This window comes from Cupressus sempervirens, chromosome 10 (genome assembly GCF_028749045.1).
Source record: "Cupressus sempervirens isolate cs-2001-9-10 chromosome 10, ASM2874904v1, whole genome shotgun sequence".
Lineage (NCBI taxonomy): Eukaryota > Viridiplantae > Streptophyta > Pinopsida > Cupressales > Cupressaceae > Cupressus > Cupressus sempervirens.
Window position 1 is genome coordinate 711,230,072 of NC_143127.1, and position 13,952 is coordinate 711,244,023.

The 13,952-nt window shown below is 36.6% G+C and overlaps 1 protein-coding gene across 1 annotated transcript in view; it reads left to right on the top strand.

The window, feature by feature from the left end:
• TAF11 (TBP-associated factor 11) overlaps window positions 1-8,982 on the top strand; it is a 72,963-nt gene extending 63,981 nt beyond the window's left edge. Inside the window, exons 3-4 of the mRNA XM_089806535.1 lie at window positions 8,128-8,224; window positions 8,420-8,982. Of these exons, the coding sequence (XP_089662661.1) occupies window positions 8,128-8,224; window positions 8,420-8,547 (225 nt within the window). The 3' untranslated portion in view covers window positions 8,548-8,982. The remainder of the gene's footprint in view (window positions 1-8,127; window positions 8,225-8,419) is intronic.
• The last annotated feature ends 4,970 nt before the right edge of the window (window positions 8,983-13,952 follow it).

Sequence of the window (13,952 nt, forward strand, 5' to 3'; positions counted from 1 at the left end):
TTACCTTCACAAGTCGTCTCAAGACGATTGTGTGAGAGGCAAAGCGGGTTTCAGCAACCTAAGAACATGTTAAACTCAAGTTAGTAAAACATTTAAAAATTAAAACATGTTAATGTAAACAACAACAAAAATTAATAATTGTGGAATCCAATAATATTCAATTATATATTAAATATAAAAATTTACCTTCAATAACTCCAAGTCCGAGAAACTCCTAAAAATTGTTTGTGACATGTGGTGATTTGTCACAAACATTTGAATCTCTTCAGCTTCCTCATATATCCTTTTCACCCAATCTATTTCGGTGCCAATTGCTTTCATCACTAAATTGAGAGAGTGGACGGTGCATGGTGTCCAAAAGATATGATCATATCTAGACTCTACAATTATCCCTGCAGCCCTGCAAACTTTTGCATTGTCCGTGACCACTTGAACAACATTATCAGGACCCACTGACTCTATGGCATCAATGAGAATGCGTGAAATAAATTCTGCATCTTTCACTTGCCCTTCACAATCAACTGCCTTCAAGAACATTGCCCCTTTAGGGCATACAACAATAACATTGATCAATGGACGGTTTCTACAATCTTTCCAACCATCCGAAATAATAGACACACTCGATTGAACCCAAAAATCTCTTATTGGTTGAAGTTGAGCCTCTACATTTTTCCTCTCATCATGTAATATGGTAGTGCGCAACTTCTCATAACCAGGCGGTTTGTAACCATGGGGTGCATCATTTATTGCTTCCACCATCTCCCTAAAATAAGGTGATCTAGAAAAATTAAATGAAACACCATTTGCAATTAAACAACGTCCAATTTTGTGATCAGCAATGTCTCTCTTTTCAATTTGGAATGCCCTATCTAGTGGGCCTCTCTTGCGGGTGAGTGGAGATGGGTCTTCATCTTCATCATTTGTAGTTGGCATAGGCAAAAAAGGATGTGTTCTTGTGTTTGTTTGATCAAATGATGGTGTTGGTATATTTGTTTTTTGGGAAGCACCACGTTTTGCTTTTGCAACTGCTCTATCAGCATCATCTTGCTCTTTTGCTAATGCTGCTATTTGTGCAGTTGGTAATCCCTTCTTATCACTACCTTGACACATGTGAATTCCTTCACCCGCAGGGCCCAAAAAATGTAGTTTCACTCGGGAATAGGAGCTTCTATGTTGTATGTTGCAAAAATTACATTTCCATATGTATGCCCCACCCCCAGGACATTGTGCAACTCTTGTTGTGTGTCTCCATAAAGGAGACCCCTTATCAATTTTGAAGCTTGGTGATGTAGCCCCACCCCCACCCACTGAGCCTTGACTACTCATTGTTCTATTCTTGCAATCTAGAAAAAGTGAAAGAAAACCATGCTTCATACTTGCACAAAAACTTGAAAATTTGGAAAACTAAAAATAAATCAATAATCTATGAAAGAATTCAAAAATATGGTTGAAATGCATACCTTAAACACTTCTTGCAAGGTATTTGAAGCTCCACAACTGATCTCCTTTGAATCCAAGCACTTCACTTCAAACTAGCAAGTATGAGAGAGCAAAATGAGAGAGCAAAATAGAGAGCAAAATAGAGAGCAAATGAACTTGCATTGTGATTTAGAGGGTCGTTTTTAGGGTTTAGGGCCTTTATGGCAAAAAAAAAATATTAAAAAATGATAATGGGCCCACGTTTTTGCATACTCCTCCTGTCATTGCCGCGGATTCACGCGGATCTGCGCCCGGATCCATACGTGGATCCGGATCCGAATCGGACCCGAGCCCGGATCCGGCCTTTTCCAGGCGAATCCGGTAACTAAGATTATTATGATTTACAACATAAATAAATCCCACAGTTTAGCTGTTCTTAGCTTGGCGACATTTTTCAGTTTCCGAGTCTCCTAGGATGGGTGAGTCGAGTTAGGAATTCCCAGGTTCAAATTTGGAATGACGAATTTTCCAAGGATTAAATGTCAGTGACAAAAGCTGTGTTTGAGGAGGATTTCCTTTCGGAAATCTACCTCTAGGTCAAGGTTTTCCTTCAGTCCTTGTGTAAATTGGGATGATGATCCTTTAAAAAATCCATGTTTGAAGTATGATTTCTGGATCAGAATGTGGAAGTCATTGTTCATATTGCAAAATATTCAAGGACGGAAAATAAAGCAAGGTCATGAAATTGGCCTAAAATGCATGTCGTGGAAAGTTGTGAAAGTTAGAATTGCCTAAGTGGGAAATTGAAGACAATTATAAAAGATTTCACAATATTGAAGAGTTGTCAAAAATTGTCAAAAAGACAACAAAATGTTGTCCAGGTTCAGAACTAAGGTGTCAAATGGGAACACTAGTCAAGGAAAGAGTTGAGTCCTCTAATCATGGACCCTACCCTACTATTGAAACCCCCTTTTTCTAATAATTGCAGGTGGTGTGTGTAGAGGCGATGATTATTGATCGCCCATAGAATTTTAAGTAGCGGGTGGGGAATTGGGAATTCCTTTTCAATGGAAACTGTTCTATGATCGCCTTGTTGAAAGGATGGAACTTATCCGTGATCCATGGAAAAGCAAAATCCATTGTCAAGAGTACTTGGGCTAATAAAAGATTTGAAAATGCTAGATGGAAACAAAAACCCAATAATTGAAAAATGAAGGATGAGAAATAAAGAAAGGAAATTCCACCCATAAGTAGGAATGAAGGAAAATCTATTGTCAAAATTTAATTTCCAACCTTGGCAAATGAAAGATGAAAGAATTTTGAAAGTTGAAAACAAATTAATTTTTGTTGGAGGGATTTTGAGTCAAAAAAGTTGAAAAGATGCAAGTGAATTTCCAAATGGGAAATTTGTATTTTGAAAATGAAAATTCTTACAAAATACGGATTTCAAGTTTGAAAGTTAAAATCCTAGGTTAAAACAAAATAATTCCAAAATAAAAAAGTGAAAATTCTTAAACAAAATTAGGAATTCTTGAGTTGAAAATTAAAAATGCCTAGTGGAAATGCAAAAAATCAAGGAAACTCCAGCTCAAACATGTATTTGCACCCATCTTGCTTGGGAAATTTCAGCTTAAACATGTATTTGTGTCCACCTTGCTTAGGAAATTCCAACCTAAACATGTATTTGTGCCCACCTTGATTAGGATTCCAGCTCAAACATGTATTTGCACCCAAAGGGTCCAGCTCAAACATGAATCTGTGCCCGAAAGTTCCAGCTCACTGTCAAAAGTCCGCCTTTGAGATTCCCTCAACATCACTAAATCTGTCCTTAGAAATTCATAAATGCAAAATTGAAAAGATGTGAAAAGGAATCACAAATTCAAGTTGAGGCATCCTATATGAAGGAATAAAAATGCTAGTCTTGTTGATGTGAGTTTTATTCCACTACAACATGGAGAATCAAATACTTAATGCTTCAAGATGAAACACCAAATACTCAATCCTCTCTTGGTATAAGGTCATCTTTCATGCTAAGCTTGCAATGTAAGGTCATGAACTGACTTCTAGGGATTTCATTCCGGGGTATCTGCGCATCCAAGCCATCATGTAAACCAAGTAAGAGGTCATGTAGAATGCCTTATTGTGTCCTCAATTGCTCATCAATGTTTTCACTGATCATGCTTGTTGAGAAGCATCTCATTCTCACTAAGTGTCATCTCTATTTAGTAATACATCCATGATTCGAAAAGTGCCACCTGTGAACTGACCGTTACCCTGTTCAACATCAAAGTGAGATATCGCACATCTTCTCTAAAATCAGTCTTTGTTAAGTTGGGATGCTGGGAGTGATCTGCTGTAAGTAGAGCTGCAACACTTCCCTTTGGTGTTTGCGACATGGCTTAACTGCCTTACATGTTCTATAAGTCTAGTTGTTGGATCAGGCATTAACAAGTTGATATTTTGGTGCAATAACAACCAACTTGCTTCTTAGTCTTGCTTGAAACCAATTGTGAGCCCTAATATTTGTAGGCTCTTCTAGATGCATCTATAGTAGACAAAACCTGCCTAAATGTGATTGAACCACTGATTTGGCTCAATGTCCTTGCTGTTTTCCCTTCAATGCAATCCAATTTTGGCTCAAAGCTCTCTTTTTCCTTCTCCATTGGTTTGAAAATGAGATGAAGTTTCTTTTAGGTTAAGTTACAGGGTTCTTCCTTGCAGGCCTGGGTTCTAGTCCTGGTTCGACTTGGGTGCTCGTCCTATCTTGGTACATCCCTGTGTTAGGCCAGGATAAAGCTCAGGCTCCTGGGTCCTCTGGGTTCAGTCTATCCCAGGGTACAAGGCCCAGACACGAACCAAGACCAAAATCTGCTCACAATCTGATCTGCTACTTACAAGCTAATCTTTTACAACTTACCAGACATGTTGCATTTTTCAGAATATACACTGTTAAGGAGCATAGGAAATCTCTCATGCTTAAATGTTTGGCTTGTACATTCATTTAGGCTTGGGATTGTGTTTTTAACATATGAATATTACATCATAACATCTAATTGACAGTAGATTGAACAAGCAATAGACATCATTAATAAAAGTAAATAATGTCTATTTATGGCTGCAGATGAATGATTTTGTTAGTTAAGATTTTCTCACATTATGGTCTTTGTGAAAGAAATTCATAATTCACATTGTTCAGAAATTGTTGGAGCAGATAAACATACTAGTTGCATCATTCTTGGAAGTAAAATAATGACTATGTTTATATATATGATCTTGGTATAACAAATTTATATATATGATTTTTGTATGTTTTTTGCACTAACGAACTCAAACCCCCCAACAATTTAGTCAAACAGGTGGGTCAGATCTCAGAACCTGAACTAGCAACTTAGGTTTTAGGGCAGGAGATAAAATTTAAAACACATTGTCTTGAGTTAATTTTTCTTCTTTTCCTATTACTTTGTACTTAGCTACTTTTCCTGCTAATTTGTACTTACGTAGCTGTGGGTGGGTCTCCCCCATGACTCACCAAGTCTGGCGAGTCTCCTAGACCTGTTCAGGATTGCCTACCTCGTGACTTGCTAAGTCAAGGTGAGTTTGGTATAAACTTTGTAACATAGTAAAGTTGATTGAAATTAAACTTATTTTATTTGGGTTTTAAACTTAGTTATAGAGCCTCTCTCCTTAAAGTTATAGAGTTGAAATAAACAAAACTTCTCTCTGTAGTTATATAAATTTGGTATTCATCTTAAATATTGTTAGAATCTGAAAAGATTAATAACCCAGGAAACTAGTGCAAAGAATAAATATCTAAACTATGAATGCAAATGATACAAAATCAAAATAGCAACACAGAGTTAGTCTCCAAGAGAGTAATGCAAATGTTAGAAGCAAAATAGCATTAAGAGGATGCAAAAACAAGAGATACAAATACAAGCTAGGTAGCATGCTTATATAGGCTAGGAAGAGGGAGGAGGTGGCAACATCGATCAATTAGGAGCAACCATCTATCGGACTAAAGATAGCAAAGTATCTTCTCAAGATAGCTAATGGATGCTCACATGTAGGAAGGTGACACCTCGCAACCATTCACCTAATAAGACATGCTTTATTAACCTAAGCGAGATTATTAAAAGTGTAGGAAAAATCTAGCAATATAGGGAAAAATAAATGACCTACTAGGAAATAAAAAACTACACTAACAAATATGTTTTGAAGACATTCATTAGGGATTGTCCTGACTCCTCACTATGCATGTATGAGACCATTTGTAACTTCCCTAACTGTCCTAAAGGAATAGGAGAATAAAAAATCTGGATTTAAGAAATAGGCAAGAACATGAATGTGTTGGTGAATAGTAGAGAGCAGATTTCCACAATCCATAGAATACTTAGAATGTTTCTGGATTCAATTTTGTTACTGTTTTTTTGCATCAAAAAAAGAATACATTTCAGATCACACTTTGTGATCCATCATCAGGATGAAGAAAGACAAAGAACATGAATGATAAAACATAGCAGACTTAGCAATAAAAAGGGAAGGGGTAAAGAGTGTGGGGAATCCAGAAACATTCTATGTGTTGGTGAAGTTATCTATTCCACCTTCCATCAATAATGTGCCAAACGGGCTCACAATTTCTCTCGTTTGGCCCCAAAAAATGCTAGATATCCTCCTTAGCATTGTCAATTGCTTTACATAGAGAACCTTTTGGCTTGTTCTACGAACTGCTGAACCACACACCTAAAACAAAACAATATAGATATAAAGATTAATAAAATTGGTTTTTGAATTGACAATAAAAAAGGAGTAGGAGATAATTTCCACAGCAAGTCAAATTGTGATATTGCTATCTGGATTTAACTGTGTGATTTTTGAGTCAAACTCATTGACCCATGTTTCATGAGTAGTGATTCAACATGAATCCATCTCTCATGAGAATAAATGGAACACTTAGCACTCATTGGATCTAGGTGATGCTCACAGGGGTGAAGCACCATAGTTAAGCGCGCTCAGGCTGGAGTAGTACTGGGATGGTTGACCTCCCGGGAAGTCCCGGTGCTTCACCCCTGTGAGCATCACCTAGATCCAATGAGTGCTAAGTGGTCCATTTATTCTCATGAGAGATGGATTCATGTTGAATCACTACTCATGAAACATGGGTCAATGAGTTTGACTCAAAAATCACATAGTTAAATCCTGATAGCAATATCACAATAAAAAAGGAGTGAAAATTAGAAAAAGACCACTAATATTGAAATAACAACTTGATCATTTTATAAGTTATAAAATGTTAACCTTATAATTACTTTGAGGATCTCACAAATGTATCATAAAAAATGGTCTTTATCATCCTCTCCCTTTCAACCTTCATCTAGTACGGAGAGCCCATCCATTTAGAGCTCACAAACATTTTCCTAAGTGGTGGTAATGAATTTGCAATACTCTGAAATGTGATTAAATTGTTGGCAAAATGTGTGGTTTCCTATCACACGTGTTCCTTTCTTTTGGTGTGCTTTTTCATTGGATTAAGCCCCCATGGGTGTATGGATATGCATTTTGTAATGTTCTATGCCTTTCCTACCACGAATTCGTCCAGTCAAAGTTTTTCTATTTTCAAGGATTTGATTTATGTAATGGGCAACACAAGGCCCCAAAACTAGTAGTGTGCCTATACTCGAGCAGTGTGATTGTCACTTTTTCATCTCAACTTGGATGACATACTCCGCAACACTCCATCATCACTTCATACAACATATATCATAGGGTTTTAATATTTTTCATTTCGTTAGAGCCAGAGGCATTGGTTGACTTAAACTGTCCACTTGGAGCCACTAGGAAATCAATAAGTGTTTGGTTCTTACCATCCATCTGCCCCATTGAACAAAATAGTGTATCCCTTTTTGTGCCAAACCCTCATTTGGCCCATCACTATAAATTTAATGCATGTCACAACATCCTTCAACAAGGGCCCATTTAATCATTTTCTTGAACAAATTTTCTATTGCAATTAATGCATTGACCAATGACTCCTACTAGTGGGCCTCTCACAACATTGAATTATAAATTGTTATAGTCCAGAAAATTGGCACATGCTAGTGTTTCTACATGACAGTTCTCTTGGTTCCATGTAGCAGTGAGCAGGTGCAAGAGCTCACTACATCTATCTGTGACTTTGGAGGAAAACTCATAACAACTGATATTGGTTGAGCTGTCCTCTGCTTTTCTATTTTCTTCTCATATAAAGAAAGGAGAGCGTTAATCTCTTGTATGATGCTAGATATTCTTCTTATTGAATTATAGAGGTGCTCATCTTGGCCAGGGGTTTGATTAAGTTGATTGATACCTCCACCCATCTGCAATCCACAATGATTATATACCATTTTTGAAGGGAAAACAAAATAACAAAAAATGAAAATCAGAAAATCAGAAACTGATGACAGATTGCATTTTGCTTTTTGATGTAAATTGTGGGAGATTTGTTAGGTCAATGTTCTAGTTTTAAAGAAGTTTTTTTGGCATTGATGCTATTGAACTTTCTTAGTAAAGGGAAGACGTTGAAAGTGTAAATGCTTAGGATCATTAATCTTGATTTCCACTTTGATAAATACTCAAAATCAAGTATTCCTGTTTGTTAATTGCTTTTATTATCTGTCTAAAATCTTTTGAATGATTAAGTTTTGTTGTTGATCGTTAAGTTTCAAACTGCAGCTGCTACAGAATATAGCTGGTTGCCCAGTGTCAATGCCCATGACTATTGTTATGTCGGGAGTAGCTAAAATGTTTGTTGGGGAGTTGGTGGAAACAGGTACTAATATTTTATAACATGCTACACTACTTTGTGTATTTTAATGGGTAGAAGAGAAGGGGCCAATATATTTAATGGCTTTCAAACAATGTTTGATTCACATTCCAAAACTATTTTAGAATATTTTGTTTGATGTATTTCAAAAGGGACTTAAGAATGATCTTCTGATTTTGTTTCCATTTTATTGTTTTGTAGCGAGGATGATAATGACAGAGAGGAATGAATCTGGTCCAATCAGGCCTTGTCATCTCCGGGAAGCCTATAGAAGATTAAAATTGGAAGGAAAAGTACCTAAGCGATCAAGGTCAAGGCTCTTTTTGTAGGGGTTACTGGTATCAAGGCATTGGAAAGCAGCATTTCCCATGTCAGCCTTCTATTTTTTAGCAACATGGAGTTATCTAATGGTATATTAATGTTTTTTAGGTGGCAACTTCCTCTGCTAAAACTGTCAAAATGAATCGATCTTTCTTTAAATGGATTTGATCACTTTTGTCTACATCTATCCATCATATGGACCTGAATGGTTTGGTTGATAGTTGAACAGTATATCTGTTTGACAATGTTGACAGAGGTTGAATCTCGACTCAATCAGGGTTTTTGGAAACTCTGTGACCAATTTTCAAGTTTTTTCCAGATGATAGACCTTAATTATTGATTTGAAATCTTTCACTGTTGTTTCCAAAACCCTTATGTAAAAATATTTATGGATTGTGGAACAATAACATCAAATCTGAATACAAATTCCATCTTTATGTATTCATGAATGGGTCATTAAGCCAACGGTCTAAATTCTTGCCTCTTTGTTTGATTCAACCTAGCCATTTGTCTGTATTTAAGCAGATTACCAACCTTTGGGTGCCATTCAGTTGGGTATTATAGAGGTATCTACTCTTTTAACACAAGGTTACCACATATGCAACCCCACTTCCCTCAATACATGTACTGGCACACCTGATACAGAGACCAGTATGATACAACTTATTTACTATGCCTATCCATACCTAAAATGTGAGCAAACATGGAGCCGCACCAGATACATCTTGATTCGGCAACCTTGCTGACTCTACTGTATCCAATTCTTAATATTTAAACAAACTGTAAAATGTCAGAGAATAACACTAAATATACAAAAAAAAACTTTGATATTTTGCATATATCTAGTTGTGAGTAGGGGTAGGCTCTTTGATTGATTTTGTTTTCCATTTTTTAACTATTGAGTTAATTTCCAATGCCCCTTTCTCCTTATTCTTTAGGTGTGTAAAATTAGAAATGCACGTAATGCATGTATTGAAATAAAATGATGGTCACGACGAGGCACAAATGTTTCAGTTACAGAAGGGGAATGAATGTTGCTGATGTGAGCAATAACACAATCTGTAAATGTTAACTTGCTATTTTAGAATGATGACACTGAGTCTATTTAGAGTAGTGTTGATGTGTGTTTGTGACACAACAACATAGGATAAAATACCAAGTATGCTATCCTCTCTTGAACGAGGACACCTTAAATGCAACCCGAAAGTTTACATTGTGAACATGTGGCTTTGTGTTGGATATAACTCAATGAATTGATGTGATATTGCTGGTAACACAAAGGGACTTGCATAAATGTTCCTAGACTTAGTCAACTCTTTTCCCTCAAAGCAGTTGGCACTTGAGTACTATGCTAGCTTGAACTTCAAAAAAGATAAATAGGATAAAAGTTGGAAGAATCTATAGTACTTGTAACACCTAAGGACAATGATCAATGAATTATGGTTAGATAAATGGATTCCTTCAAGCTTTGCTTCACCATAAGGAAGCAACTTCACAAAAATGATGCAATCTCCAAAGGTAATGAAGGATTTTCATATGCACATGATGAGGTGGTGTGGGGTTGGCTTTTGCAATAGGTGTTAAAATTGCCAAGGGTGCACCTTTATTGTTCGTAGGTGTAGGGTTTGTGACTCCTCCTGCAGGTTCAAATGTGCAATGAAGTTCTTCTGCTCTAGTGCCATTAATGAGGTTTTTGGGTGTTAGCCTGCCTTCATTTGTAGACGTGGTGGCCAAGTCTGTTGATTTTCTTCAAAAGGATCCGTTTCTTGTTTGTAAATCCATTTCCTTCAGGCTTTCTACAAAGACCGAGAAGGAGCTTGTTCACGTCAATGTCTTGACTTCTTATGGGGTGATTTGTTGTTTTTAGGGCTTCTGGCTAAGTCTTCCACAACTTCATGATTGAATCTCCTAAAATTGGGAACCAATCGTAATTGGTACTATTCATATTTTTCCAATGGCAAAGGATTATTTCATTGCGAAAATTGATAATGCCGAGGATAAATCAAGTGTTTTGTGCAATCACTTATTTAGTTGGGATGATAAATTTATGTTGACGGTTAAACCATGACATCTAGATTTTAGTCCCTCCATTGAACTATTCAACAACATCCTAATATGGGTTAGACTTCCCAACCTCCCCCTTCATTTATGGACCGATTCCTTGTTAGAAGAAGTGGGTAGGCTTTGGGGGTTTTGACGTTGGATTCAAACTCTTCATATGTTTTTCACTCCACTTATGCTCGCATTTTGGTTTATTTGGATGTTTCTAAAGGTCTTCTTGCTAAGATCGAGATTGATTCTTCCATGGGTCCTTCATTCAATTGCTTGACTATGATGGCATTCCCTTTAGATGTCAAAGATGTTTCAAGATTGGTAATGTCTATGCTTAGTGTGGATTAGAGAAAAAGAATGAATCTTCTTTGGTGGAAGGGTCATTTCTTTCGAGCATTACATTGTTAAGAAGAGTTTTTAGGTGGTTGCACAAGACTCGAATGTTGCAACCAATTTGCCTTAGGTAGATGACGTTGTTCATGGAGTCGATATTCTTGCCTTTGGTGAGTTTTTGACTATTTTTAGTTTTATTGATGTTACTGATGTTGCCCCTTGTGAGAGTGCTCTCGTTGATTGGGTTATGGTTGATGGTTTTCCCTTTGTTGCCATCTTTCATTCTGTTCCTCCTAATTTGGCTGGCCTTGATCCTCATGTTTTTGTTGGCCTCGCCTTGGGACCTCTTGTTGGAATTCTCTCCTAGGGTGGGGGTACCTCTGCATTGGATTTGATTTCTTGGTGGAACGCTGTTGCTAGGGTGGAAGAGGGTTGGATCATTGTTAAATGTAAGACATCTAAATCTCCTTAGTCCTCATTTGATATGACCCTTCATTCCCATACGGGTAAAGACTAAAGGTAAATATTAATTATACTTAGTTGGGTTGGATGGTTTTCCCTCTAGCTCTTAGTTTTTGGCTGCATGTTGTTTTCTTGGGTATTTGTTTCGTGTCATACAATATTGTTGGTTTGGCTCCTTTCTTGGACATGTCCTATCTTGTTTCATGTAGTGGATAATTTTTGATTATCTTTAGTGGTGGGGCTTCAGGTACCTCTAAATCTTGCTTTGTATAGGGTTTTAGGTCCCTTCAAAACTCGATTTCCACTAAATAAAAAACATTCATGCAAATACCAAATCTTGGGGAAATCCAAATGAACATCCACAACTGAATCAATGCTCGAGTGGGTTTATGTAATGGTTGCTTATTTTGCCTCCATCTTTAGGTCGGTCCACTTTGTAGCTTTTGGATTTAATCAACCCTTGGTCATCACATGAGCAGTGCATTGAGGACAACCAAGAGTGGATGTATACATGCATGATTGAAATTGGAGATGTTGATTGCCCACACTTTGATGTCACAACATCAATTGAAGAGGAGCATGAGGTAAAATATCCAATCTATAGTTATGTTGATGACAACTTTTTTGGACATGAGTTTGATGGGAAAATGTCAAGGAAGAAGCTATAGAAAAATTAGAACAATTATTTCAGAAGCTACACCCCTTGGAATGCCAATTGAGGCTAAATGAAAGTACTATTGTTGCATCTTTCACCTATGTTGATGATACAAATCAAATGATTTCAAATTGTTTGTGAAGAATGCAAGAGTTAATCTCTTATGTATTCACATGTTCTTAGAAAGGCTATGATAGTGATAAAAACTAACTTCATCTACTTGTGTAGAGAGATCATCTTCTCCAACTTAATGAGATGTATTTCAATGCATTGAGAAGAAAGAAAGACGATATAGATAAAACTTGTTTATGTGCTTGAGATTGCCATGAATTCATTAGAGAACACAAAGTTGGTCCCTCAAAATTTAAAAAATCATGTTGGCGAGCTTGGTGTGGATTTGAACTTGATGCAAGCTCGGTGAGGAGAATCCTGAAAGTAGGTGTCCAAACCAAGCAACAAGAGTAAACACACAGAAGCATGACACAAAACATAGATGAAACCATAGGATTTGATTGATTCAATGCAGATCCAATGCCACCTAGTTACAATATCTCAAGCATAAGGCCTACCTAATTGCATCCTTCAATTACTCATATTTTTCAATGTGCGAGCTTAATTAATAGGATCTTTTTTTCTAAAACCTAGTACATCTAGATACATAATTCATTACATAATATAGTCATCAAGACACATAGGTTGACTAGAAGTTTGCAATTTCTAAATTTAGAAACATATTACAACACCAAATGGTCCCATACCTTAAGGAGAATTGAGCGACCACACAATTAAGCATAAGACATTGTGCGAGCTTAGAGATAGGCCCACACGAGATCCAAAAGCCAACATGAAAAGCCATGAAGGATTGCATGCAAGCAAGAACTTCGCATAAGAAAATTCCCACACTATACAAGATGCCAACGAAGAACATGTCATGAGAAAGAACAAATGAGAACCTACTAGTGACGAAACATTAACGACCACAACCAAAAACATAAAATCCATGAAAGGTCCACTCTAAGAACTAGTGCTTGTAGATGAAACAAAAGAATAACAACAAGACTGTTCACACAATCAATAGGCTGGAAACAACAAACAAGGCAAACTATTTTTGGTTGATGCAAGATTGGCAATGAACACAAGATGCTACTGCATTAGACACAAACAATAAATAGAAAATTGATGTCCACATCAAGGAACCTGCAGATTCTAAGCAAAATAATGATGATCCAAATAAGATTGAGAAATCCACAAATTGTCTTCAACTGGTTTATTTTGCCACTGAGCTAAGTTTTCAATACAATCCTTCCCTCTGGTGCTCTTACTAACTTTGATGTCTAAAATCCTCTCAATGTCATATGTAGGCTTCTTAGGACAATTAGGTTTATTAATTGTTTCACCATTAGACATAATATTCATAAATATCAGAAATGTTGAATATGGGTGAAATATCCATGTCATCAATTAGTTCAACCTCAAAAGTGTTACCACTGCCAAATTTCTTCAAGTCATACAAGGCCCAAATTTCTTCATTTTTAGCTTGCTATAAGTTCTAGTAGGAAATCTATTCTTCTTCAAATGAACCATGACTTCATCACCAGCTGCAAAATCCTTATGGCTCCTCACTTTATCCTTTTACTTCTGACTACTGTCCTAGGTTATATTTTACTTTATCATGCAAACTCCTCATGAAATCAATACATCCCTCTACTTCAACATTTCTTTTGTCCTCAAGATCAAGATTTCTCAACTCAATATCTCCTCTAGGATGCATGTTTCCAAGAATCTCAAAAGGTGTCTTCTTGTTTTTTCGTTTATAGAGTTGTATGCAAATTCTGCTTATGCCAAAACTAAATCCAAATTTCCAAGTTTGTCTCCAACTAAACATCTTAACAAGTTACCCAAGCTTCTATT